Genomic DNA, 27966 nt, shown 5'->3' on the forward strand with positions numbered 1-27966 from the left:
TTTCCACACTGGCACACCCTAAGCACAGCCAGTCCTCTTCAGTAAGACAGCAAATTTGGGTGTGTAAGACTACCAGCTGACACACAGACAGCATGAAAAACGTGAAGAAGTACATCCATTATCCACCTGATTCTGTCGTATTTGTATTACTAGGCAGCAAAAGGCCAAAGATGCCTCAAAGATGACCTGCAGTGCAAGGCCAGCCCAGGTACATACCACAGAGCGAAGGAGATCGCCAGTGAATTGCTGCTCCTTGCTGGCAGCACTTGTGGGCATAAGCTGCAATACTGGTACACAAGCACTCACAGTCCCCACCAAGATTGCAGTTACACGTATCTGTGTGACAGTTTTTGACAAAAGAAGTCACATCAATCTGAGGGGGGAAAAAAAAAAGAAAAAAAAAAAAGAGGGCTGGTGATTTAGTTGCACGAGCTGTACAAATTCCTGTTGCACCATTTTCAGCAGGAGTGCTACCTCTGGATTGACTGAAAGAATTTAACACAAAAATAAGGTATTTTCTAAGGTTTGGGTACATTCCTATACAAAAAGTGCACTTCGAATGGACAGCTTGTACCTACATCACAGGCCAAGAGAAAATTTCAGTCAGTGACTATTAGTAAGTATGGCTGTCCACACACTTGCTGTTCATTGATTTTGGAAAGTGTATTGAAGCTGGCAGTTCTGTTTTTATAAGGCAAATACTGCCATCTATAGTCATCCTGTCAGTTTTGCATGGACAAGAGCAAAGAGCTGCAGCTCTGATTATCAAGTAATTAAAGTAATAATTTGTGGAGGGGGTTCTGGTCAGGGAAAGAAAGCTTGAGCATGCTGGTGACATTTTGCAGGAAAATATTTCTGCACTTATCAAGATTTTAATATACTTTGCCTGCAAACCTTTATTAGGTCAGAAACCCACCTGATTTGGTGTAATGTGGGTTTTAATCATGTTTTTTGTAATGTTGAGCAACGTTTCCAAAACAATGTTCTTACTCAACACACGGAATGTTTAAAGCAATGCTTTTCTTTGGTTTAGGCTCTGGTCTAGCTCAGTTGTAGAGCACTCAAATGGCACATGTCAGATTACAGAAATACTGTCACGGTAATAAAGCAGCACTTATCTAACACGGAGACAGCTTCTCAGCTGGCAGTTGCTAGAAGCTGGCAGGGATACGAAGACTGTTTTTCTGCCTATGGAGAGAGATGCCATTTTGCTTTCATTCTTTTTCTTATTTTGAAAACAGGGATACCACTGGGGCAGGGGCACAAGCATTAGCTGCCTTGAAAATGGCTGCAGTATCTTTGCAGGAACCACCAGACAGCAGATTGGCTCCAAAGAGCTCAACCTGTCTCTCATGTCTGCAGGACAGCATCTCCCCATGGGTCAGCAACATCCTGCTGTTGTGGCAAACAACAGCCTCGTGTCAAAGCTTGTGCTGAGTTCAGGAGTTATTGAGGAAGACTTTTTTTTTTTGTGAGTGCTGAGGCTCCTCAGCCCCCGCTGAGTTCAGCGCTTAGCTGGGCAACTGCAATCCATCAGTCACTGACAGCCAGAGAGGCAAGATTTTGTCTCCCCGAAAATGGGGTTTTCCAGCCTCAGCTGAACTCTGCGGCTGCCCGTCCCATGGGCAGGCGCTCGCCTCCGCGCCCAGCAGGATCCTCCACCACCTGCACGGCAGGAGCGACTGTAACAGCGCTGTGCTCCAAGCACGTCCTCAAACCCCCACCTACGCTTTCTGTTCCTTCCGTGCCCCCAGTGCCAGTCTCTGCTTGGGCTTTTTCCCATGGCACCCAGTTCCCCAGCCATGCAGCCTGCAGTCAGCTGCAGATATCCTTGACAGGAGGTCACTTTACATTACATTTGTAAGAGCTGTATTTTCACACGCTGATGAATAGGTTGCAAAACCACCTGAAAGATGTTTGCTATACAGGCTGTCCCATACAAGATGGACGTGTGCGTATGAAAATACTTGACTACTAATTAAATAACGTGTTTTGCATCTGACATGCATTTTTTAACATAAGTATGCTAAATTTTGGCATAATGTTTGCAAATTTTAGTCACAGCAGGGATAAGATATAGAAAATTAATGTTCAAGAGAAAACATCTTTCTTTGTGAGTTATAATAATACAGGTCCTTGAAAACTCTCAAAAGTTCCATTTTTATTTATTACTTTCCACTTTGAAAACACACTCATCATTATGTTCTCAGGCACAAGCTCAAAAAATTCTTTACATAGTAACTAAAGTCAACATTAATAAATCTCTCGGGTTAAGCTACTGCAACCTCCTCCTCAGGCAAATTCCTAACCATGTTGATATCAAACTTCAGTCCTGAAAGTCAGGAGGTTCATCTGGGACATCTAATGATCTCATTTAGTATTAATAGTCATAAAGAAAATAAGAGACTGAGACGAAATGTTTTAGTGGCTCTTGCTTGCCCAGGTGTAAAGAAGCACCTTCAATAATTAAATACCTTTGGGGGGCTAAAATCAGAAACAGGGAAAAATGTATAAAGCATGTCTTGCATTGATAAAGGGTGGACTAAAATAGAATAAAAGATTCCCACACAAGTTATTGTTGTCCCCATCTTGTCTAGACTGAACTTAAGGACGTTCTTGTAACTCAAGTCCCAGGCTCAGCAAGGTATTGGAAAAACAAGGACACCAAACCTCACAGTTTTGATAAAAAACAGATGATAAGCTGTCAGCCATTTAAAAGTACTGATAGCTCTGAAGCTGAAATCTCATTCTCTCATATTTCTTTCTATATTGAGCAGGACAGTTAACAAAAGAAAACCATTTGAGATAAGCTGTAGGCACATTACACAAATGCTTATTTTAGAATCCTGCAATATATACAAAAGCCTTAAAAATTTTGTTACCTATATAAATAAAAGCTATAAATAAAACCTAAACAGAACAGAACTTGATTATCCAGTTTATTAACTCATGGCTCCCAGTTATCACTATTATGTTTAGGCTCCAGCCTTGACAGGAACAAGGAGCTCTGCACAAACATAGCCCACCCACACAGAGATACTTGCAGGGCTCTACTCCGTATCCTCCACAGCACTCAGACTGAGGGGAATGGCAAGAAGAAATTAATTACTGGAATTTCAATATTTTCCTACATGAGAGCACATCTTGGATATTTAATAAACTTACCACATTGCGACAAGGTGCAAAAACATCACTGTATAAAATTGAGCATTCCTTTTTGGCATAAGGGAACTTGCTCTGATGTACCTCACATGGTCTTAGTGTTTCATTTGGGCTCTTGCACTTAAAAACAAGCAAAAACACCACAAACATTTTATACGAAGGTGTGTTTACCATGGACTCAGGTACACTATAGTATCATGTAATTCAATACCTGCATACTCAGAAAACAAAAATAAAGTTTAAATGCTATCTTCTTCATCTGCTCCTTTCCCTGATTTGTTGTTATAATTGAAAACATTTGCACAAAAAAGAATCTTTGTGTTTTGTTCTGAAGTACTAAAATGTTCCTGCTGTCTGCTCAGCGCATAAAGACAAGATGTTTTCTTTGTGACACATTATAATCATTACCAGAGCAACCAACTGCAACATCACAAACAAATACATGGTCCAAATCCATCCCTGGTGGTTTTGCACTGACTTTAAATGGAGTCACACTACAGATGGCTTTAGCCCTGTAAGTTCAAATAAAGAAGGAGCGGTAGGAAGAGAGCAACCCATAAAAAAAAATAGAGTCAAAGATCGTCGTGATAACTCAAAAATGGCTGAGATACAACTCCCTCTCTTAAAGTCTCTCTTCAAGAAGAAAAACAAATGAACAGAAAAATGTAACAAAACGACACTCAGCTCAGAAAACATGAGTTCATCCAAACCCATACTCTCTTGGTGCAGCAGGGAAGCTCAGGAGGGGGTAACAATGGATCTGTAGGCAGTATTGGGGTGTCCCAACGCAGCCTCAGCTGCAAGGCATTGCCCACCTATGCTGCCCTCCTGTGTGGATGCTCAGATGCCACTGTGGAGGGACATGCTGCCATTCCCAGGAGGGAGAAACCCTGGAAGCATCCCATGCTTCCTGGTGCCAATGCAAGCATGTTTGCCAGTAGCAGAGTTGGGTTCTAGGCCCCCAGCTATCAAATACTTCTTTACAGTATTTAGATTTTGCAGAAGACATGGCCAGGATACATATCTACGAAGGCCAAAGGTCCTTTCTGAAAAAACCCCCTAACACCTACTGCAGAGCAGATGAAGTGTCAAGTCTGGCTAAGCGCAGGCTGCCTGCAAGGCCATTATTGAACTCAGATCCTGAGGGCTCTGGCAGCCACAGAGATTGGAAGATTACATGAGATTTAAAAAAAAAAAATATATATATGGCCACAAAAATGCAAGTACAAGTTTGTGCTGCATAAGCAAAGGTTGTAACATCCTGGAAGTTAATGTGCTATGCAAACATTATACACTTTATTCAAGCAGCCACTGAACTGATAAATTGGAAAAGAAAAATTCATACACTCAATACAAAACAGTTACACGTTCCTTTATGTACCACCTTCTAGATGAGCAGTATAACCACCAGCACTACACATTTGCCTTGCTTGCTCACAAAATTTAAACATTTTGTGTAGAGTAAAATAGATACAAAGGAAGATATTGAGGGAGAGAAACCTCAAAATCTTTACTCCAAAGCAGAGTAGGCATCATATTCTTTCATGAGGTAAGAGATTTTGGTTCAATTTCCTGCTGTGAGTCAAGGAGAGAACAGATTAAAAACTGGTTCTCACAGACGTCTTAAGGGAGTGCTTTACAAATACTGATTTTTCAGAAGGTTCACAAGGCTATAAAACCTTACAACTTCTCAGCACAAATTAATAAAATACCTATTCTCCCATGTTATAAAACACAGTTGCAGTCATCCACTCTCTACAGCCTCTTTCCTTCTCCTCAGAAACCAAGTTTCCATCCTGGATTTTGCCTGTTGCTGTTCTGAGCCTTTTCTGTCTCACCCCTTAGCAGGGCTGCTTCATCAGTTTGTTCTCTGTTTACAAACTGCAACTAAAAAGAATCACCAACTTTTTTTTTCAGTGTTCAGAAAGAGACTTTTTTCCAGACCTTTTTTTTCCAACTCTCAGATTCTATTTACTTTCAAATCCTGATGCCTCCAACACCAGAGAAATTAGAATTGTTTTTAAAATTTGGCTGAATCCAAAATATCAGAAGCAATGTATCTAACTTCGTAGGAAACTGAAATCCAGACAGCTATGATAATTATCTTATATAGGGGAAAATATATTCTTCTCTAAAGAGATTGTTTGGTTTCATTTAAATTCAGTATATGTTTCCTATGACATAAGACATTATTAACACATTTCACATCTACAGACATAAAAGTTAAAATGTCCTCTTATACACCCACCATGAGTTTAGAAAATCACTGTACATCATGTGCTTATAATGTGTTCATTTATAAATTAAAATTATGATCCTTTTTTTCCAAATTTTTACCGGACATGGGACTTACCTGTCCTAATACCCAGCTGTCTCCAAACACCTGTGCATTTCTCACCTCCATGTTGTTTGATGTGGTCAGATCATTTGAAGTATATTTGTCAAAATTTCCACACAAACCTGCCAGTTTACCCTAAAAGAGAAGAAGAATTTTTTTTTTTTTTTTACTTATACTGACAGTCAATAATCAGTACTAATGATATATGTGGAATAAAGCATTCTTAAATGGAAAAAGGTGAATGCAACTCTGATTTATACTTTGAAAATATCTGACACTCTGCTATGCTTACAGGTCCATATTGCAAATAATTTTTAATAGAAATTTATGTTTTCATTTCTTCTTCCTGTTTTTCAGAACCTGTTTTTACTGTCTGCCTGTGAAAAAGGACTGGAATCTAGTCATATTTTTTTTCTGAAAGCTTAAGAGTGCATCTAGTCCAAAAGTCAAAAGTTCAGGTGAATTACCTCATGATTTTGAAGCCTGACTAGTTGTTGTCATTAAAACTTGCTGCCTCTAATTTTAGCTCACAATAGCAAGAACATTTGTAATAACAGTTACAAAAGAGACAGCTGCAACTTTCTTGCATTGGGCCATGTGCTGCTGATGGAAAAAGTATATATACATGCATACATGTGTACGTACATAGACAAAAGATATTTCTGCACAGCAGTAAAATGTAAAGTTGGATTTCTAGGGTGCTGTGGCTCACTTTAATTAATTCTTTTTCCTTAAGGTCTGCTGTAGACATTATCTTACTGAACTGGAGCCTCTGGAAGAAACAGTCATTGGAAACAGAAGGAGCTTGAAGTATTTGTGTCCCTGCATGTAACTTGCAGAACTAGAATTCAGCTCCCTGCTAGCTTACTCAAAAGCAGAAGAATTTTTTTTCACTATGTGTATTGATGGCTGATAAATCAGCTTGTATGTGAAGTAAGCATTTTATGGCTACTGGAACAAAAGCCCATAGTAATGTTGTTTTAAAAGAAGATTAGATGATCATTGTAACTTTAACACTTCAAAAAATCTGATACTGTATTCTACCATGGAGTGCTTTCTTTTCTTTTACTGGAAAGAGCCCTATCAATATGGGTGTTCATGGTTGAGATGAAGCAGGAATGTAATTACTGAATGTGCAGATACAGTTACTCTGCCAAGACCCAAAGACTGAGTTGCAGAGACACCAAGGCAGATGACGATGTAGGAATGTAACAGAGAAGAGCAACTGGCAAGAGAAGGAGCCTCATATTCTTCCCTGCATCATGGCTGAACCCTGTCACAGTATACTTATTAGGTTTAAATGTCAGGTTTTGTCTAGATCCTTTCCTGTATCTTGTCTTCTCAATTTAAACCCAAGCTATGACTCCATCTGTTCATCTCAGCAGCCTCTACTACATCTCAGGGTGCAGTTCCATCATCAGCCTAATCCAATCTGTGCTACAAACCTGCCATCTTCCATGTCGCTAGATATGGAAGCTTCTTTTCCATTGGCTTCAGCAATTATGAAAACATGCAGTAAACTGGGTAACTCAAAACTAACCCTCTCTTCCCGCCCCTGAAGTAACTTTGAGTCAGGGCTGAATCACTGCATATCTGCAAGGTTGCAATGTGTGGAGCAGCAGAGTAAACATGCATGTAGGAACCATCCCTTCTCTTCAGGAGTCCAGCCATTAAATCACATTCTCCATCTCTTCCTAACCTGGGAAATGCTAGCAGCTGAACACCATGATAAACAGCTATATCACTGGGAAAGTTAGTCACGAAGAAAAGACAATCACAATTATTCAATAAGAGATCACGTTAGCAACACAGAGAGCTACACAAAATCTCAGGCTTTTATTTTGGCTCACCTTCCATCGAGGTCCAACTTTAACATGAATCATTGTCTTCTTATCCCACAGAATTGTGATGTCCTGTTCTGGAAAGTGTATCACAGTATAATATCCAGCCTTCCAAAGCTGATAGTTAGATTTGTTTTCCTGTCCCCTCAAGGTCTTCTGACAGAAATGAATATTTATTAAGATCTAATAAAGTAATTCTACCAACATATACCACCAGTTAATAACAAAGTGTATTCCAAAGAATACTTTATCTTTAGGATATAGCTGGATCAATAATATTACTAGAAATGTTGTTTAATATTTTGATATTTTGTCTTTTCAATCATTCAAGATTGCTTTGATTTTGTACTTTGGTTTCCCTTTCAAAACCAAGCAGAAAGAAACAAATAAATGCTAATATGTTTTGACTGCTTGAGGCTTTTGAGCAGTCTTCTTTGTAGGACAAATAGAACTTGAAAAAAACAGTGAAAAAATAAGGTTTTTCCTGGGACCTGCTACTTTATCCAGGCCTAGGCACTTGTACTATGTTAGACTGAGAGATGTTTTCCAAAAACATGCTCCTTTAGAGTTGTAACTTTACAATGCTTATCTTAAAGGGCAACCTGAAAAGGAAAGAAAATAACTAACCTGCTTCTCGGAAGGTTCACTAAAATAAATCTCGGTGTCTCCAACAGTGATGAAAACATTCTTCGAGCAAACAATATCATTGTCAAAGCACTTTTTGTTCTGAGCAATTATAGATATATTTGAGTTATCTGTGCTCTGCAATATGAAGAAGAAATCATTTTACTTATAGATTCAATTGCATTTCACTCCTGCAGATTTATACCAGGCTTACCATCACAAAAAGATGGATAACTTCGTATTTACACATCTTTGAAATTAAATTTAAGAAAGCTACCAAACAAGGAAATGCATTTTTAAATTCAAAGCTGAACCCCTAAGCAACTCAAACTTTGGAGTTAAACACAAAGAGCCATTACATTCAGCAGTGAGTCCTCTTTCTGGGGACTTCACAAACTCAGAGGATCAGCCTACCCCTAAAATAAGAGTCTGGTTTAGGCTTTTAAAATGTCCTCATACGTGGAATTCAATATTTACTGCACCGTATGGTTGTCAAAATTGAGACATGCTATAAAAAGAGCTTTATTTTTAAACCAAGGTACATGAGATCAAGCTGTTTTCATATTTTTAGAACCAAGAAACCTACCATCTGTCAGTAGTAGATAGAACAATTTTTGTACCACCACCCATCAAAATTCACAAAGCATCAATGTTATTGGAGGGGGCAAATGTTTCTGCTGATATATTTGTTTGTGTTTTTTTCTTTAACATCTAGATTTGTCTAGTCTGTTGTCTTTTGATTTGTTGGTGTTTTAGCACCCCAAATTTGAATTCACTGCCTTCCCAATCCCATATCTGTTGGCGCTCCAGCCTGTAAATTAATAGATTCTAGGCACATAAAATCACTTTTGGACCTTGGCTCAACATGTCTTTTTATTCATCTACAGCTTCTGTGGTTCTTCTGTACCCTGAGGGAAACACACATGCACCTTGTAATTCCCCATGCTAGGATTGGCACTGGAACAAAGGAGATGAGCTGTATTTTCAGAGTTGATAACACTACCACAAACAAAAATAAAGTTGAGTTACTCGTATTATTTCTTATTTTAATTTGCCTTTCAATTAATTTCTGTATGAATCCTTAAAAGTCAACAAGAAGCCATAACTATAGAAAAGATTTGAGAGTGTTAACTTCATAACATTAATATAAGCTAATAACATTGCTTCTGAATCCAGTTTAATTTTTGATCTAATTCAGTCCTACAGTCATTACAAACCTGAGACAGATATGAAATAAAAATCTTGGAGGTGGCGAGCTATATATCTTACCCGCTGAGTCATCCAGTCTTATGAGAGACACTTGGGTACTGCTGGAAACAAAAAGATGTTTAAACTTCTCTTCTTACTCCCACCCTCCTTTAAACACTCTCTGAGACTATGACTAGCTGAAACTACTTGCAGGTGCTAATGGGCACAGTGGGATAGATGGGAACCGTGGCTTCCAGTTCCCCAGTCCTGGGAACTCCTCTTGGCTCCCAGCCAAGCATCTCTCCCCAGAACTTTCGCTCCCTCCCTTGGCCAGTGTAGCTCTGAAAGGTGCTGGGTACATACTCCTAACTACTCCTTGCCTGTCTCACTTTTGTACCCTTATTTGTTCTGTGCTCATCAGAATTCAAGAATAAAAAAACCATATCAGCAATTTTTCCTCATCAGTGAGAAACATTGCATACAGAAAATATGGGTGCTACAGGAAGCAGCTTTTTGTTTTTCCTTAGTAAAAGTCACCATGACCAAACTGTTTAAAGAGCACTTTCAACATAAAACAAACAAACAAACAACAAAAAAACCAACCCCCCCCCCCCCCAAACAACCCAACCCTATGCGATGGGAAGCATAGAGGTATTTTTGCTGCCACACAGAGGAGGTGCTACAGCTTTGCTCCCCTTAGTCTATCTAGCATAGCCCACCAGCCAGAGGATGCTGCTACTTGGCGTAGGAAACACTCTACAGCTAGTGTGAACAAGTGCAAGGAACATAAGGTGTGGGAGACTGCCTGCAACCTTTATGTTACCCTGATGCCAGGGCTTAAGAAACAGGTGGTATGTGTTAGCAATTAGCTTGGTAGACAATGGTTCAGGTGGGTAAAGTTAGCCACTAGCTGCTAGTGGTACAGGGGTGTAGGAAATCAGCTCTTCATGATTTAGCAGGGGAACTGAGTTTAAAAGTACTGAAAGCTGCAGGGTAAAACAAAGTTCATCTGTTCCATTCTGTTGTAAAGTTGTTTTAGGTTGCACTCAGAAAAAAATTGGTCACTACCTTTTTGGGAAATACATTGTGTTTTAATTAAGCCAGGCTTGCTGCTGGAGTCAGTCCCATAATTATTCCCCTCCAAGACAGATAACAGCCCAGAGCTTTTTTGGATTTATTGGAGGTGATGTGGTAAGTTAAAAAGGACACAAACTCATTAGTGTGGTAGATAGGATGCAAGCTGATACATTCTGTGCTGGCCAAATGAAAAGCGAGCAAGGAAACTACCTCCCCACCATGAGTCCGTTCAGAAAAGGACTTTGCTTGCGGTCTGTGGGTCTATTTGATGCCTGGGACGTTGTGGGCTGTTTTCATTGCAGAGTTCATTCCTCTTCAGTTAGCTTAGCCTCAGCAAAAGGGGACACTCTGAGTTAATAGGGAAGCAATGTCTTCACTGTAAAAAAAGAGATTGAGTGCTTTATTTTAAATAAGGATAGTTAATTGAGGCTAATTATCCCACAGTAAAAATACACCTTTTTTGGCAATGGAGACAAGTTCGTGGAGCAGCAGCGGGTAGCTGTATTAGCTATGCTAATTGAAGCTGCTGCCGGTGCCTTCTGACAGTCCAGGCCAATCCCTTCAGCTGAACAGCATCAACATACTCAAGTCAGAAGTTTTTGTGTATGGTTGGGATTCGAGCCAAGGGCAAAAGTTGAGTTATATTTCAAGTTAACTCTGCAGTAGAGAGAAGCCTGGAGACAGGGAGTGTTTTGCTGACCAAAGCCAGAACAGGGAGTCCTGAAGACATGTGAAGTATTTCCTTACTTGTAGGACTGCATGTTGGTGTTAAATTACTAGAAATGATGCATGATGGAAAAGCAGAGAGACAGTGGCGGTGGTTCAGTAGAGCTATGAGTAAACCAGACATTTAAGAAAAAGGGCTTTGCATTAAATCCTGAGTCTTCTGTGCTTTCTCTCTTTCTAATTAAGTCTTAGATCTAAACCCAAATATAAAAATGCCATTATGGATTACTTATCTCTTGTGGCTCAAAGCTTTCACAATAAGATTTTCTTTACATACATACCCTTGCCATTCTCTCCATACACCTCAATAAAAATTGATTCCTTTCCCAGCCATACAGTACCAGCCAAATTCAAAGTTGAATGACAGTTTCTATCATGGTCTTCAAATTATTCTGTAACTGCTACATGTGCAGCTTCTTCTTTCAGCAGGGAAGAAATAAAGTGCATTTGAAACTTGGCACTTAACTATTGCCAACGCAGAAGAAAGAACAGGGACTATTTAGATAAAGTGAGGATCATCTTTTAATGTTTGTATAAAATGGTGATGTCTTGGGCAAATCTCGACAGCTTTTAGGGACTGTGATAGTATAAACGATAATGATCGAGTTCCATCTCTCTAATCCACACTGGATCCACACAGGTATGAAGCTTTTGTCATTACCACTAGAAGAAATGTCTGAGCAGACACTAGGAGCAGGTCTAATGAATAACAAGGTGGGGGTTTTTGTTGGTTTTCTTTTTTTTTCTGCACAGTCTCTTTCCAAGGCAGAGTCGCTCTTTACCTTTTTAGGTAAAATGCACCCAACAGAGGATGTACTACAGTTCATCATGTGAAACCTAGTTACACTGACAGAAACTAGAAATAAAATGATTTTCCCACTGCAAGAGTATCTTCCCACGTAAATTACCATATCCAGTCTGTTCCAACTTAATATCAGTTTCTTTGTGATAACATGGAGTTGCCAAGCAACAGGGAAGACAGAGTCACAGCTCTGGGCAGTCAGTCAAAAGCTCATTGTCAGTCCTGCTTCTCAGGACATTCTTTTTCTAGACTTCACTGCACTTTTTTTCCATATTTCTTCCTAGCTGAAAAAGCAAAGCACTGCTTTCCTTTTTTTTTTTTTTTTTTTTTTTGTAGTGCTTGGGAATGCTAGGGTTTATTTTTGTTAGAAACTTTCTATTTCAATAACCCATTAGAAATTTTCTATTGCTATCAACCAATAAAAAGACTGTGCAGTGTGCTTACATAGTCAAAATGCAGCCTGGGAGAAGACAACTTAAAAGTAGCTGCATTTATCCTCTTTGAAAGTTTCATTAAAATCTCTCTAACTGTTCAGTGTGAAGACACATTCTTTTCCATTCTTAATACCCTGATTCCCCCCCCCCCTTTTTTTTTTTTGTTCCGTACAATACGCTAACTTGCAAACTAGGGCAGCCATAAAAGCATGTAGGGACGTACTGGGAACTGCATAGACATAATTAGTCCTATTTTCCTTTTGTTTTAATGATTCTTTAGAGGTTTTCATATATAGCCACACACACAAATACAAAAACTCTAAAGATACTGAAAAAAAAAATACAGTAGTTTAAAAAGTAGAATTTGCTTTCTCCTTCCTACATATTTTCACAGAGATACCATTAGCTCTGTTCAAACTTAACCTTTCAGAAAATTTTATGGAAACTCAGAATTAGCTTGGAGGTTATTTATTGGGCTCTGAGTTTCTTCTGAAGGAACTTGACAATTGAAGCTATTACTTCTAGTGAGCTTGATCCTAGGAGAAGTAAAGAATCTTAGCTCAGATTTAGGGAGCATTTAGGCATAAATATTTAAGTGTTTTTGGAGAGCAGACAAATGCCTTGGCATCTGACATGACCTTGCTCTGTTAGTTTCTTGTGCCATTTTTGGGGGGTGGGGGGGTGGGTGATCTCCAGCTAATCAGTGAAAACACATTAATTATGCAAAACTCATTCACAATTTACACCAAAAAGCATCTCCTAGTGGGAGGCTTCTTTCGTTTTGCTGGTGTGATAATTTCTTCTGTACCATTTCAAAATTATATCTATACATTCTGTGTAACTTTAATGCCTGCTTTTGCATCCTGTACAAATTTGTATGGTCAAATGCTTTTCTCCATAGCTATTCAAACATTGGAGCAATATTGCTTGGAGTCAGCAGATGGCACTGATACACACTGTCTCAGTTTGGGAAGAAATCCACGTGAAATTTGGGAAACAATGCTATAGGAAAGATAGTAAGTGATCCTCTTACAGGAGAGAGAAAAGGAATAGTAATCGTACTTATTTTTCCACTAATGTTATATATTTCTGTACAAGTATTTAAAAAAACCCACATTTAGGAGCTAAGAACCTAAGAGCTAAACTGCTCATGCACGCACACATGCACATAAATTCTCTTTTCCCCAGCATCTTCTACAGAGCTGCAAATTATGTGATTATTTTCACTTAGAATATGGCAAAGAAACTTGCAATACACCTGTAAGGTATGACACATTTCTAGCATTGTAGCATAGTTGAGTAGAAATGGAAGAGAGCAACATGACTGAGCAGATTCACTGATGCAAATTTAAAGGGAGTGAGATTATTCCGGCTACTGACTCACCCTCAAACAGCTTCCAGATGTCTGCTAATGCTTCCATGATAACTCCTTCCTATTTCTTTCAGAGTGACTTCCCAAAAGGATACACCTCAGGCAGAATAAACTCTCAACAACTCTTGAGAAAGATGTATTACAAGTATCTGTGTGTATGTATACAAGCAATAGAAAAATAAATCATTATATCATATTTCCTTTATTATACATCAGTTTTTTGTAGTAGATTTTATGGCAATATAGAGTTGTTGGGTGTTCTGAGGTTTTGTCAAGAATATTTTTAAAATCCAAATAATTTTAAAAATCTATTGCTAATAATGAAAAGTACATGGCAGGGAATATTTTACTTGATATACTTCAAAACCTTGTTCTAAGTTAACTTTTCTTAACTTTGAAAAAGTTGATTAATCAGAGATCTCTGGAAGGGGTTTGGTTTTCTTTTTTATATTTTGAGAACTATATTAAAAGGTTTGAGAAAAGATCATTTAGAACGGTTTTTCTTTTGTTTCACTTACTTAGCTTTGCCTGCTTGTGTATCAGATTTGTCTTTTGCACGGGTCACATTACTGCAATCCCTTTCTAATTAAAAATGAGCTATTCTGAATATTAAGGATTTGGAGACATCCAAATATTTGTTTCAAGTGACACCTTCTGCAACACAAACTATTCTGAATCACAAATCAGCAGCACAGTTGGTGGTCTTAGTTTTAAATATCTAAATAGGTATTTACATGAGACCTATTAGTATTGTTTTATTAATAAGTGCATGATAAATGTCAGTATTTTATCATTGTTGGTTGTAATAATAAAGCACAACATAACAGGAAAAAAAGGACAAGACATAGTGGTGATAAATTTGCCTTTTCTGAGCTCCCGCAAATGATGGCAGGAGCTAGAAAGATGGAACTTGCACAAAGCTTTTATTTTTTAAAATATAACGAATGTTAAATGTGTTCATTTACACTGCTGAGGTTTAGTTTCTCTGCATTCAGAAACAAAAATACTCATATCCTGACCTAAACCAGAGTAAATTTAATTCACAGTTGTCGTAGCTCACTCACAAGACCCAGAGTCGGAGGCCATCAACTGCTAAGCAGCATCCACAGGTGACTAGCCCGAGCATCCTCCCACTTCAAACACAGCAAAAGGCTTTCATTTTACAGCTGCCAACATACCATACAGCTTCCTGAAACAGCAGCACGTGATGCTGGTTTTTGCTCATCTTTACTGCTTTATCAGCAGAAGATGGGCATCAGCAGTCCACAAAGCTGTACCCACCACAGGCAATCCAACTTGGTCAGTCATTCTTACAGTGAACGGCCTTTTCAGGCAGCCATCAAATTATAACATTTTAGAGTCAGTATAGTCAAAGGGCTGTTAGATGCTGAACATTAACCCAAAACCAGAAATTCAAGGTGAAAAGGTCACTTTCTTCAAGCTGTGTGGTCGCTAAATGCCAATCTCCTCAGAAAGAGGATCCAACTTCTGAGTCACACTATGCACACACCGCCTCCAAACTGCCATTCTCATGGCAAGAAACTTTTCCCCAAGCCTTTCCTGGAAGCCCTCCATGCTAATCTGCACAAATTGAAAGAAATCTTTCCTTTGTTGGAGAAGAAAAGTGATTCATTCGCTGCATAATTTAATGGTCTGGAGAATCAGGTGGTGGAGACGGAAAGGCATGTAGAAGTAATTGAGTCTGAAATCATTGATCTGGAGAAAATGGAACTAGAGCATAAATCCATTGCCAACTGTAATCAAATCTTTTGCTCACAGAAGGGGTAGAACAAATGGAAAAACAGGTACAAGTCAACGTTATCTGAGCACTGTGCTTCTCAGCTGAAGGCAAGGATGGAAGGGGATGTCTCCCACAGGGAGCTCACTACTGACCCTTACAGGACTTCCAGACACCCAGAAAAAAGAGGGTGTCCAGAAAAGTTTCCTCCAAAATCATGGGACTGATGAAAAGTAAACTGTTGGTATTCTTTGCAACTAGAGCAGGGCAAACTATTCACCGTAAACAATATTTTCACTGAAATGTAGTCTCTCTGAACACAAATTTGCACACAAATTGTCAAGAAACATATCATTATGTCTACACAGTTACTGTTGCTCTAAATTATTTCACAAGTGGTTTAGGTGAACATATTTTGGCACGTCACTTATGAAACTGTTTGCTGGAATGTGGCTTTGAGGATTAGATATGTTAATTAAAAAATTAAAGGCATTCTGACTGGAACCCCATGTTACAGTTTTATTCCCTGAATAGATGAAAATTACTTTCAGAGTCAGGTTTCCAATTTAAAACATTTGTAATTTCAAATTCAACATTATTTATTTTCCCATTAAAATCTTCAGAGTCTATTAAAAGAAAATATTTCTCTTAACAGTGAACAGTCAGTTGACAACATTGGTTAACCATGAACCTGCAGCTTTAGTCCTCCATACAGTGACTAACAGCAAGCAGAATGTATTAATTTTACAAACAAGCTACAAGACAGACCATGCAAAATACTATTTCATTCTATAGGTTTGCCAGCTTCATGGATCTACAGGCTGGCTACCTGGCACAAATTATGTTGGAACAAGCTGCACAAAATTTACAGACATTCAATTAAGGGAAACCGGGATAAAGGCTACTCTGCCTCCTCAGATGTGACAAATCAGTAATTTAAGAATTGTTGCTTTGTGTGTGATTGCTCCAGCTTATGCTCAGTTTCATTTAAGAAATTTACCATTCAAGATAAATACATCAGTGAGTAACAGGTAAAAGATTATCAGTGCATCAACCAACTTCTGTATTAAGCACTCTAATAAAAGCATCATAAACTAAAAGCTTTGAACTTGCCTCAAGTTACAAAAGAAGGGATATGCAAGAAAAGAACTCCCTTGCTGCATTCCCTAGGGCAGACCAGGTATCTAACACTGAGCATTGCTCATCAATAGGATAATCATTTGGGAAACTGTAGAACTGGTTCACCCGACACATGTTTTGTTAAATGAACCTCTGCCTTAACAAATGGGCTCTCATGTGGTGTCTTCTGGCCCAAAAGAGTTACATCTGCACTTCTAATCGGCATAACAGTTCAATTATTTGATCAAATGTCTGGTTATTGCTTTCATAATCCTCCAACACACTAAATCTGGAGATAACTTTGGCTTTAAAAGAGCCTTCATGGTTACATCAAAAAGATTTAAAAGGTGACTAAAATGGCCAAACCCCCAATGTCAGATGAAAAGAAGTGCAAATATTTTTATTGCATACTTTAAAGTTAGGACTAATCCATAAAGTGTGAATACTTGAGGATGAGGGCTTAGTTCTTCTGACCTCCATCTTTCAGGATATAGGAGTAACACAGTCCTTTTTCTTGGCTTTAGGACCTTATTGGCAACCTTATTGACAAAGTTAATGGAAAGACTTCAGTGGGTTGCTTTGGGTTTTCTTTTAAAAGGCAGATAAGCATTACAACAGAGCTCCCTATCATTCAAGGATATTCTGACAGGTAGACTATCCCTCTAAACTCTTGCTTGGAGACTTCCCCAAATCAGAGAAAATATAATTCTGCTTCTCAGAAGAGAACAAGTCTGAGGGGCTCCAAGGGCACTGACCCTGCAAGCCTTAATAAACGCACTGAACTGCAGGACTGAAAACCACCACAAAGCTAGAAAAAGGGCAGCACGTGATAGAAGACAGCAATTTTACTATAGAAGCAGAAGTCTATGAAACAGGCAAGGGGAAGAAATAGACTGCAGGTACAAATAACACACAGTAAAAGTTTGCTAGAAGAAAACCACGTTTTGTTAAGGAAAGAACGTAGCATCATCAAAGACAGAAAATGCACAAGAAAATGGAAGAAAGCAAGCTATTTGAATATTTTTAATTAAGAAATAGGTTGGCTTAAATTCATCAGTATTCAGATTAGCTAAAATGAAGTGTTTACATGATCTACACTGATAAAACTGAAATGAATTGGTCTGCTAAGTTTTTTCTTTTTTTCCTTTGAAATTACTGAGGTTTTAAAATGTTAGAAGCAAATATTGATGTCTTCCCTGTGACTGTCATTTATTCATACAGGGACTTTACTTCTCAGTGTGTAATGTAACTCCTAATTCCTTGAAAAAGATGAAGTTATCATTTAATGAGCCACTACTGCCCTAATTTTCTTAACTGCTGCATTAAATATTTTTGGTCATTTTCTGACCGATAGATATATCTGTTGAACTAGTTATAAAGGGCTTTTTCATACTGTCAACTTAAACAAAAAGGCCTGCCAGATGATACCAGTGTTGAAAACAAAGTTTGAAGTTTCATAATTGGCTGAAAGTTGATACTTGATTTTTCACCCATAAGAGCACAAAGGCTCCTTATTAAAAACATAGTAAAAGGTAAGGATGACTTCTTTGTTTGTTACAGCGCAATACAGGGACAAATTAAAGAGCTGTTCAAACAGATCACATTTAGGGAGGTTAACAGTCAAATGAAACAGTGAGGGTTGGTAACGTGGATAGGAACAGTGCATTATCATGCCACTGGGGACATGGGATTCAGATCATAATTCTTAGACTCAGTTCTACATCTGGGAGAAACTAGTACGCCAACAAATTTATTGTAGTTATCATTTTCCTTATTGCATGCTACAACACCTTTGCTTAGAGTATATAAAATAACAGAGACAAAGCGGTCCACTTCTCATAGGAAAAAGATTAGTAAAAGGGAAAGGACAAAGTTATTACAGTGTCATATATACAATACTACAACCACTCCAGCTGTTTCAATTTCAGATGTTTGGTGAGCCCTTTACATGTCATCCATAAAAATCAGCCTTGTAACAGCACCACAAACTACCATTAAGTCAATGGATTGTGTACTAGCAGCTATCAAGTCTATGATGTTCTGCAATACCTTACAGGTGGGGAACATGAAGCACACAGCACATACACACCATGGCAGGAGGGTAGACTAGATGATCTTTAAAGGTCCCTTCCAACCCAAACCATTCTATGATTCTATGACTTAAGTTAAAAAAAAAAAAAAAAAAAAAAAAAAAAAAAAAACCAAACCATGTTGGTTTGTAGAACAGGTAGCATGGTTTAGGTGGCAAGACCGCCCCAGACAGCTATTCCTGCCAAGGTGTTAGGCAAGACATTTAAACTTTCACAACTACCTATACTTTCCCACCTTTCATCTGGCTTGTTTATTTGGATAACAGGCTATAAGAGACAGTGCTCTCTTGCATACCTTCTGAACAAAGAGTAGCTCAAGGGAGACTCATTATATTGCTCTGATACCACTATTAAAAAAATGTCACTGCACATGGCCACAATGTAAGGGAGGATGACTATGAAGAAACAGCCATGGAAACCTCTGCTCTAGGAACAACAAAGCATATTTCAAAAAAGGAGCAGCCTCATCATACTGTCAGGTCTGCACATATAATGTAGTTTAGCCACATCAGTATGTGGTACAACTGCATAGATGTACGTGGTACAACTGTGGTGTAACTCTGTACATGCAAATAAAAGCATATGTGAAATTGGAGGATGGATGACACTTTGGATTATCACTCAGGCTGCCACTAGGAAGATGCCAGTTACATCTGTTTCATATATTTTTCTCACATAAAATTCCATTCCTGCATAGTAGTAGCTAATTTAGTGCCTATCTTCATGGTAGCATAGTTACAGTTACTTTTTCTGTTCACTGATTTGCATATTTCATTGTTGAATTTCATCCTCCAATTTATCATGCAGTGTTTTCTGCCATAAGACCTTCTGAACCTTTTGGTGGTCTGTCTTTGTTTCAGCTGTTCAGGCTGATTCTTTACCATCAGCATACTCCACCTCAATCCTCACACCACCTTTTCAAAATTGTTTCTCAAGATGCTGAACACAGGTCTCAGCATGGATCCCTGTGGGATATCACCAGGATCTCTCCATTCTACAAAAAGTCCATTTATTCCTATCTTTTAACTTCTAACTTTTAATTCGTGTCTCAAAGAATCTTCACTCTCATCCTATGAGAGACAAGTCTCTAAAAAATATTTGTTGAAATCTGTCTCCAAAAGGACTTTAAGCTAAAATACACACATATTGACCTGATCATCCTCATCCATATGTTTATTGACTTCATGGAATAACTCAGAAGATTCATCATGCATAAATTTCTTTCACAAAAAAAAAAAAAAAAGTTCAACTCTTCCCCAATTGTAAATTCTCTTTATTAGAATTTCTATTAATTTCCTTCATATGTAAATCAGACATATTGGTCTGTTCCTGCCAAATTCAGCCATGGAGTCCTTTTAAAATATACTGCTATCTTCCATTCCTCTGATTCCAGGACTGCACATCACATAGTTCATCAGTTCTGTCTTTTAGTTCCCTCAAAGCTCTTGGGCATCTGCCATATCATCCCATCCTTTGTTCCCCCCCCCCCCCAAAACGTCTCCAAACATTTCACAGTCAAAAATGAGCCCACAGATACATCATCTGTTCCAGACATAATTATGCAGTGCCTAATTTGTAATAAACAGTCCTTCAATATAGATCATGAAAGTTTTCCATATACTAAAGAGGGAAGAAAAACGATGAACAAATTAAGCCATACTTTCACACATTAGCTAAGTTTGGGGAAAAAACAGTTTGAAAAGCTGAAAAAAGTTTGAAGAGTCTGAAAAGCAGATCTACATAGGCAGCATTTTCATCATTTGTGTCATCACATTCACCTGAAGAAAGGCCTGTTGGCAGCATGCCACATGCCTTAATTATGTAGCTGCCAACTTTAGTCTTGAACTCTAAATGCTCCCCATGGTTTGTTTCCAGATAGATAGGTACTTTCTTATGCTGTAGAGTGGCAGGTGACATTTGATTATAAAAGCAAAACATCCCAGTATCATACTAAATTTTGAAAAAGCAGCATAGATTTGTCTTACACACCTCTCTGGCTGGATGGCATAAGAATTAAGAAATGACAACCAACCTTTCCACCTCATCATACAGGCAAGATGATTTACAGGTAAAGTAACCCCTATTTTTTTGCATCTTAAAGGAGGAAAGTTTGTGCAAAGGTTCACATACCTCTAAGAGTAAGAGCTCTTTTATGAGACAATATGATACATGCCAGGAGTTTGCTATGCGGTATTCTTATTATCTTTACCAAACCTCTCTTTTTTTTTTCAACGTAGAAAAAAATCTGGAACCGATCTATTTTATTTCACAGCTGTAAATACTCTACTAAAGCGTACATGAAATAAACTATTTGCAGTAGTCCTTGTTGAGAAACCATGCTTTTTCTTAAGGATAGACAGTCAGGGTTGACAGAAAATGAGTATTCTTCTAAACACATTACTGTAACTCAGAAGACAGACTCTTACCCTTAATAATAGCAACAATGATAATAAACAATAGTGTTGTTAGTAATAGAATATATTTCTAAATGTCAGTAATGGTATTTTTAAACAAAAAAGGCTAGCAATGTACTGTAAATGTGTGCTATGAGGAACATCAGCATGTAGCTGCCAGACAATCTCAATGAAGGATTTCATTGTTGAATTATGAAATCATTGTGTTTGATATTATTACACACATACACTCCAGATCAGATGCAGATCACATTCAGGAAGGATTCCAAGCAGCCTCAGAGGTCATCCTTAACCCTCTGCCAAGCAGAGTTTATAGAAAACTATTAAATAAATCTATAGATTATACCTCATCCTAGAACAGTTTCTGTAGTGTTATTCTTTGCTCATTGTGATGAAAGCATGCTTAAGGTAGAACAGAAAACATTGTTTTCTATTTTTCTCTAGACTACATAGATACGTGAGGACACACCCATGTATCATTTTGAAATGGCTGAGCACGAAATGTCATTTACAGATTCTTCCTTTCAGACACATCTGTTCTGCACCTGTTTTTTTTAATGTTTGTTTCTATAGATCATCTCCCAGTCTTCAAAATACTTGCCCTCTCACAGAAGCTTTCACTTGGATACATGAAAATATATCAACAATCTTCCTACCTTTAGCAGGTAAGCTTGGCAGTCACTGACATAATCATACTCCAATCCATCAAAAGTATAATAATGTCGATCTCCATAAATAGTGCATACAGCAGGACAGGGGTAACTAGTGCAATTGAATATCCCTCTCCGACAAACACTGTAAGGAAAATTAACAATCAGTATGTTCTGACTAGAAGGGTCAATTACTTTTTATTTTCAAGAAAAAGCTTTCTTGGGTTCTTTATTTCAAGTCATAAAGAAATTCATGAAAGGAAGAAAATTCTCAGACCTTGAAACACAGAGCTAGTCTGTAGATTGCTTCTGAAGTTATTGGTGATGCCATGGCAGAAGAGTGTTGAGCATTTTGCCATCAGCACATATGTACAATAAAAATGCATAAAAAATGAATGTCAAATCTTAAAAATTTTATGGCTAATGCAAACATTCCCATCACTGCCTCCAGTTTAAATAAGACACCATGCCACAACATGCTCATTCATAAAACATCAATATTATATTTTTTCTCAAGAAATTCTGATAAAAATCTGCACATATGCAATGCAAAAGACCTCCAGTTGCTACCTGTAAGATTTCAGGGTATCAGACAAGTATGGAATGAGTTTAAGAAATAAATGCTGGTATTTTGCAGGATTACTTTTCCTGTCAGCTACATTCAGTGACTTACATGAATTTGTATGAAGGTAGTACTGACAGCCTCTAGTTTTGCTTGTGTAAGTGTATAAGCTCAGTTGATTTGCCAATGAAGTTTTTAACTGATTAAAAGCTGCCATGCCAAACTTTTTTATTGTTATTAAATATATGCTTAACTGAAGATATATATTTTGGCTAGCAGGTTACAATGGATGAAGAACTGTTTTGCATTAATATAAGTCAGGTAAGACTCCTTAAAAAAGATGCTGGGCGCTAGCTCATTTTCCAATTCTAATGCTTTTTTAAATTTTTTTTTTTATTGCCCATCTTCTTCCTATACAGTCACTCATGCTGACTGGTAACTCACACTGCACAGTCCAGTTCCCAAAGGAGCAGGCTATTTACCACTGTCACACATTTAATTTCTCTTTTTTTCTCCTTGGTTGTCTTTCATGATATTCTGTTCTCCAAAACGCCAAATGCCTTTTCTTTCAGAGATTAACTGATACATGTGGAATCAAGCATTTGTTCTTGACTGCTTTTTAACTCTGATATCTTCTGCTTCCTTTTCAGACCTGAAGAAGCATTCACCTAAAAGTCTGCATACTCTTCCAAGTCTATTAGTGAGCCTAATAAAAGATATAGACTGTAACTGCCTATAAACAAGCATGTACATTTTTGATTTTCAATGTACTCAACACGTTTTCTGTATCAATTTCTCTTTGTGGCTAGACCCAGGTGTTTTGGAAGTATGCAAAATGCGTGTCACTCACCAGGTGTAACACGGTGTAGCTATCACTTCTCCTGACAGAAATTCCCTGTCTTTCCAGGTGCATGGACAACTATCAGGAATATAACATTTCCCTCTATGCTCAGCCATCCTTCAAAATAAAAGAATTATTAAGATGAAAGCGTAAATTCACACGTAGATCAACATAACGGAATGTGGAGTGTATTGTCTAAACCCCGCCACGGGCAACCTGTCTTCCATCCAAGCCAAGGACAATTGTTTCAGCAATAAAATCTGTCCGAATCAAATGATCTCCACTGGGCACAGCTGGAGACCTCGCAAAGCTCAAAGCTGCAGCTCTCCTTCTACCTCCAAAGGGGTATCTTGGTGTGGGGCAGCAGCTCCTACACAAGAGCGCAGGTAGTTTAGGTGCTCTTCCCTGCAAACTGCGGAGCATCTGTGTGTTACACACGCTGCTGAGGTTGCAGCCAGGCTGCCCTTCCCTTTCTGCTGCTCCCTCGTCCTCCTGTCCCAGGGAAGCAGCCGTTCTGAGTTTCTGAGCACAGGATAGTGACCTGGGCTACAGTACCTGTTGCAGAGTTAGCAGCACAAAAGAAACACAGTTTACGAAGGGCGGTGGTGGAGGTTACCTGCCTACCCCGGGGGAAGCGGAAACAACTAATAAGGTTAAGACAAAACAGGAGCATTTAATGCAAAAAGCAGCAAATTAATTAGATCATGAATAAGTGACCCTGAGATGTGGTTAACCGCTTTTTGCTATGTCCTCATTTCCATCTGCTTAGCCACATTAACTTTTAAAAAAAAAATATTACTGACACTCCCAATGCTGCTGTTTAGGGGAGCCGTTCCCGCAGTTGTCATTGCAACACATGGTTCAGAGTATAGAGAGGTGTATTTTCAAAGTATGATCTTGAGATTGCTTCACTTGAAGTTAAAAGGAACACACAGATTAGAGTTTTCTTCTCCCCATAATTACTGGTTCATTAAAGATTAATTGGTTTTAAGAGAGTCAAGTGTTCAGAAAAATGGTTAAAGATAGGAAAGCACTAGAACAGATGGCTTGGGAAGGTCATTTAGAGTCTCTGTCAATGGAAGTTAAATACCTGCCAAGAATAACAGATATTGCTGATGCTACCTAAGGGCAGGAGAATAACTTAGCCCCATGCGGTCCCTTTCATACTACTCTTCTGTACTTCTGTAATTCAACTTATTCTTTTATATCTCCAGCTCAGTGTTAGGGTGACTTTCAGTGTATCTTTGGGTGATGAATTTACTGTCATTCTCAGCTCATTTCCTCATGAAATTTTGAGCTATTCTATTCAATTTTTATAGCATAACGGAGACTTTCAGTGTTTCTTATTCTGTCACCTCTTTAACTACTGACTAAAAGAACCACAAGCTGTTGTGCAAGAATTTTAACAATAGAAAATGTAAAACATTTTTACTTTAAAAGGACCACTTTTTGCATACTAGAGTCCATCCTGTCATGGGTCTCCAAAGGAAAGAGTTTCAATACCATGCACAAGCTGGTTTACTTTGTGAGCACCATAAATGCCTGGGATGCTAGAATAAGGTGCCAGTCTCCAGGAGAATTCAAGATTCCACCCCAAAAGCTCAGGTCATTGGGTCAAACAATGGGTAGTAGTAGAAATAAGGTGGGAAAGGAGAAACAAAGAGAAGAACAGCATCTTAAGAGAATTAAAAAATGACATAACAGTAAAACGTCCCATAACAAGGCTTTCATGACTTGTCCATATAGATTTAATTTCATGAGGTATATGCTTAACATTTACTTGTATTAAAAAAAGATAACTTCTGAAAGCAATATTTAAGCTAACCCTGCTGGCCCCTTCCTAGCCAAAAGCCATACTCACTTCTCGGAACCATGAGCCTGAAAGGCATAATGGCTTCAGAAATAAAATTTAACACCGATGATGGTACTAACTGCTTAAATGTTACACATTTACTTTTCTATCTAATAGCAAAATAAGTGTTTATTCTCTTACTTAACAAAATAATTCATGTGTTTTACTCCATTATTTGACAGAAACTTGGGATTTGGCTTGTCTGTACCCCTTTTATAGTTTATAATTCAGAAAATAAGTAACATTCAATTTGAAAAGATATACTACTACTTGACTGTGAGAGCAGGGCTTTAGCTCTGTTTTTCAAGTTATGTTTTAATTATTTCAAATTTTCAAATGAACTTTCATGACTATGCTGCTAGTTTAAGTTCACGCAAATATGGTGATGTTTCAGTAAAAATTTACTAGTTTTTATATGATGCCTTGTACAGATTCAGGCATTTTTGTGTTAAAAATAATTGTTTATTCCTGTAACACTAATGGTCTTGAAAGCTAACTCCTCAGTTGAGGCAGAGGTTGTAGAGGACTACAGAATACCAGGCAAGAAAAACTAGTGAAATCTTAAATAGCTGTGCCTGAAATCTGTCCTTCACCAGTACTTAGTCATCCGTGAACATCACAAGTTGCTGGAAGGGGAATTCTGGCAGTCTCATTACACTCTGATCTGCGTACAACTGATATACTGTCAGGGGACCACTGGATACACATAGTGAAATAAAATCAAATGTTGAGAAAGAACAGGGAGCACTCCACCTGAGGTCAAATTGCAGCAATTTGCACAGCATATTTGCCTCTTCAAATCTGAAAGTGCATGCAGCAGGTATCAGGGGAAAGAATGGAAACAGATGGAGGAAGTAGTGAGTGATCCTGACAGAAACTTCACAACAAATGCTTTTAGCTCTTGTACTTTGATATGACCCCTGCAAAGCTCAGTAGACTGTTTCTGGGCACCAAATCCAAATTCATGAGCTGAGAAAACAAAAACTTTGGTTGAGTTCAGAAGGACAGAGAGAATGATAGGGAAGAGGGCAGGATCCATCCAGCCCGCAACCCCCCCACTCCCTGCCCCAGGTTGGGCATCAATACTGTAAGCCTGAGTAGAAGTCTAAGTGAGACAATTATTTGGGCAGTAAGAAGGAACACAGATGGTTTACATTATGATTTTTTGTCATGTTGCTTCTACACTCAAATAAAATATACCGCGCAAGTGGTGGGAGTCATCTCCTCCCCAGAGAGTCCCAAATACCAGCCAATCGGAGTGGTAGCAAGGTGGGTATCTCATGGGATAGTGGAATCATGGTCTCAGGATGGACAAACTGTAGGACTCCAACTGACAAATCATTATATCATGGAGCCTCACACCAGCAGGAAGGAGAAAAGGGCTCTCAGAGACAAAAGAAAAAGTTGGCCTTTTAACTGTGACTCTATATCTGCAAAGATTTATAGAACAGTAGCTTCAAAATCAGAGGTATGATACCACTGAAATTTAAAAAGAAAAAAAAATGTTCAGAGTTAAACTGTGAAAAATAGGTATATGGCTTGTGCTCCAGGTTGTCCTGCCAAAACTTACCCAGGGGGGCAGATACAGCCACTTGCACAGGGTGGTGAGGGGACACAGGAGAAGTTCATGGCAAGGTTCGCACAAGAGATCCCGCAATTCACACCCGCTGCTGGTAATCCAGGCACAGGAGATCTGCAGTCATAGTAGATTTTTCCTTCAGGGCATACGTGAACTTCAAATGCAAAATGCAGGTTAAATGAGATCAACTGCTCTTTTACACTGAAGGTTTTCTATTTTTGTTCGCAATCTATTTATTTTAATGCACAGTTAGCTTACATTACAGTACACATAAGAATATAATCTGAATAAAAGTCTGTAATTTCATTTATATTACAGCGATATAAAATTAATATATGTTTTAATGTAAAAAAAAAGATGAAAACTTAATATTAAGCATCTGGATCTGATACACAGCCAAGTCTTAAAGGTGGAGTAATTATGCCTTAGGTAGACAGAATCTTTAGAAGTGGCATAATTTTCAGTGTATTGAAATCTCTTCTAAATCCATTAGAAATTAATTAGAAATTTACTTACTAGAAGTCAAGATCTTAAGGCTTCCTAAACAAGGATAGTGAGCCTGATTTTAGGTATTCCCATGAGAACATACTGACCTACACCTCACATGTAATTATTTTTTTTTTAATTTCCCGAGTGACTTAGTACAATTTGTGCTACAGAAAAAGGAAAAAGAAAAAACCAAGACAATGTGTGCTCCTAAGCTCCTATTTCAAATATATTATGACGTTAAATATCTCATAATGAAAATACATAGGAGGAGAAAACCAAATTACTATTCAATGTCAAAAACTTCCTCTGTGCAACTGTAATATGAAAAAAAGACTGTAAATTACCTGTATTTTCTGTAGTGGCTTCAATACATTTCACTGTTCCATTCAAACACTGACTGGAAAAGAAAAGCACACCCATCTCTATTCTAAGGGGAAAATGTTTTGTAGCCACCATGTTAAAAAAAGATAATACAATTTAACCCAATTTAAACAACAGAAATCAGGAGAAGGAGGATTAAAAACCAAAAGCATGAGTTCTGACCAATATTTTGTTGGTGTTTTCTAACCGCTGATCTGTAATGAGGGCCCAAACTCACAAAGGTGTTTATGTACAATTTAATTGTCTAACATTCACCAAAATAAAAAAGAAGCTGGGTATGTCAGCCTCTGGAGGAATGTAGGGCCAGGCGATTCAGGATCCTGGCAGTGTAACATAAAACCTTATCTGCCTTTGTGAATATGGAAGGATACAGCATGCAAATTTCCTGTTGCACAGATGTTAAGATACACAGCTTGATTCTTTTTATGATAAAATACAGAATTACAAAAAACCACATTTGACAATAAACTTAGTCCTCATTTTTTTCATTTTCCTTTAAAAAAAAAATTGTGAAAAAAACAAAGCTTTGCAGAGGCATAGCAGTGGCAGAAAAATGAAGCCCCTTCTCTCACCTCTTGAACTACATGATTACCAAGCTTCAGTTATAACAACTATAAGACCTCAGCAAGAATCAACCCTGATGCTCAAGTCACAGACATGATTTTAAATCAGCAGGTTGAGTGCATT

At 38.1% G+C, this 27966-nt stretch overlaps 1 protein-coding gene across 9 annotated transcripts in view; it reads right to left on the minus strand.

Annotated features, from left to right (window-relative positions):
* Positions 1-27966, minus strand: part of OTOGL (otogelin like) — a 98325-nt gene that overhangs the window by 39507 nt on the left and 30852 nt on the right. For 8 of the 9 annotated variants that reach the window (XM_069773636.1, XM_069773630.1, XM_069773631.1 and 5 more), the window contains exons 22-30: positions 27243-27295; positions 26401-26563; positions 22988-23095; positions 21582-21720; positions 7969-8103; positions 7351-7497; positions 5516-5635; positions 3166-3282; positions 217-373 (exon numbers count right to left, since the gene is read on the minus strand). In XM_069773636.1, the coding sequence (XP_069629737.1) occupies positions 217-373; positions 3166-3282; positions 5516-5635; positions 7351-7497; positions 7969-8103; positions 21582-21720; positions 22988-23095; positions 26401-26563; positions 27243-27295 (1139 nt within the window). The remainder of the gene's footprint in view (positions 1-216; positions 374-3165; positions 3283-5515; positions 5636-7350; positions 7498-7968; positions 8104-21581; positions 21721-22987; positions 23096-26400; positions 26564-27242; positions 27296-27966) is intronic. The other variant, XM_069773628.1, reaches the window with a different exon arrangement.

Source organism: Haliaeetus albicilla, chromosome 28, assembly GCF_947461875.1.
Source record: "Haliaeetus albicilla chromosome 28, bHalAlb1.1, whole genome shotgun sequence".
Classification (NCBI taxonomy): domain Eukaryota; kingdom Metazoa; phylum Chordata; class Aves; order Accipitriformes; family Accipitridae; genus Haliaeetus; species Haliaeetus albicilla.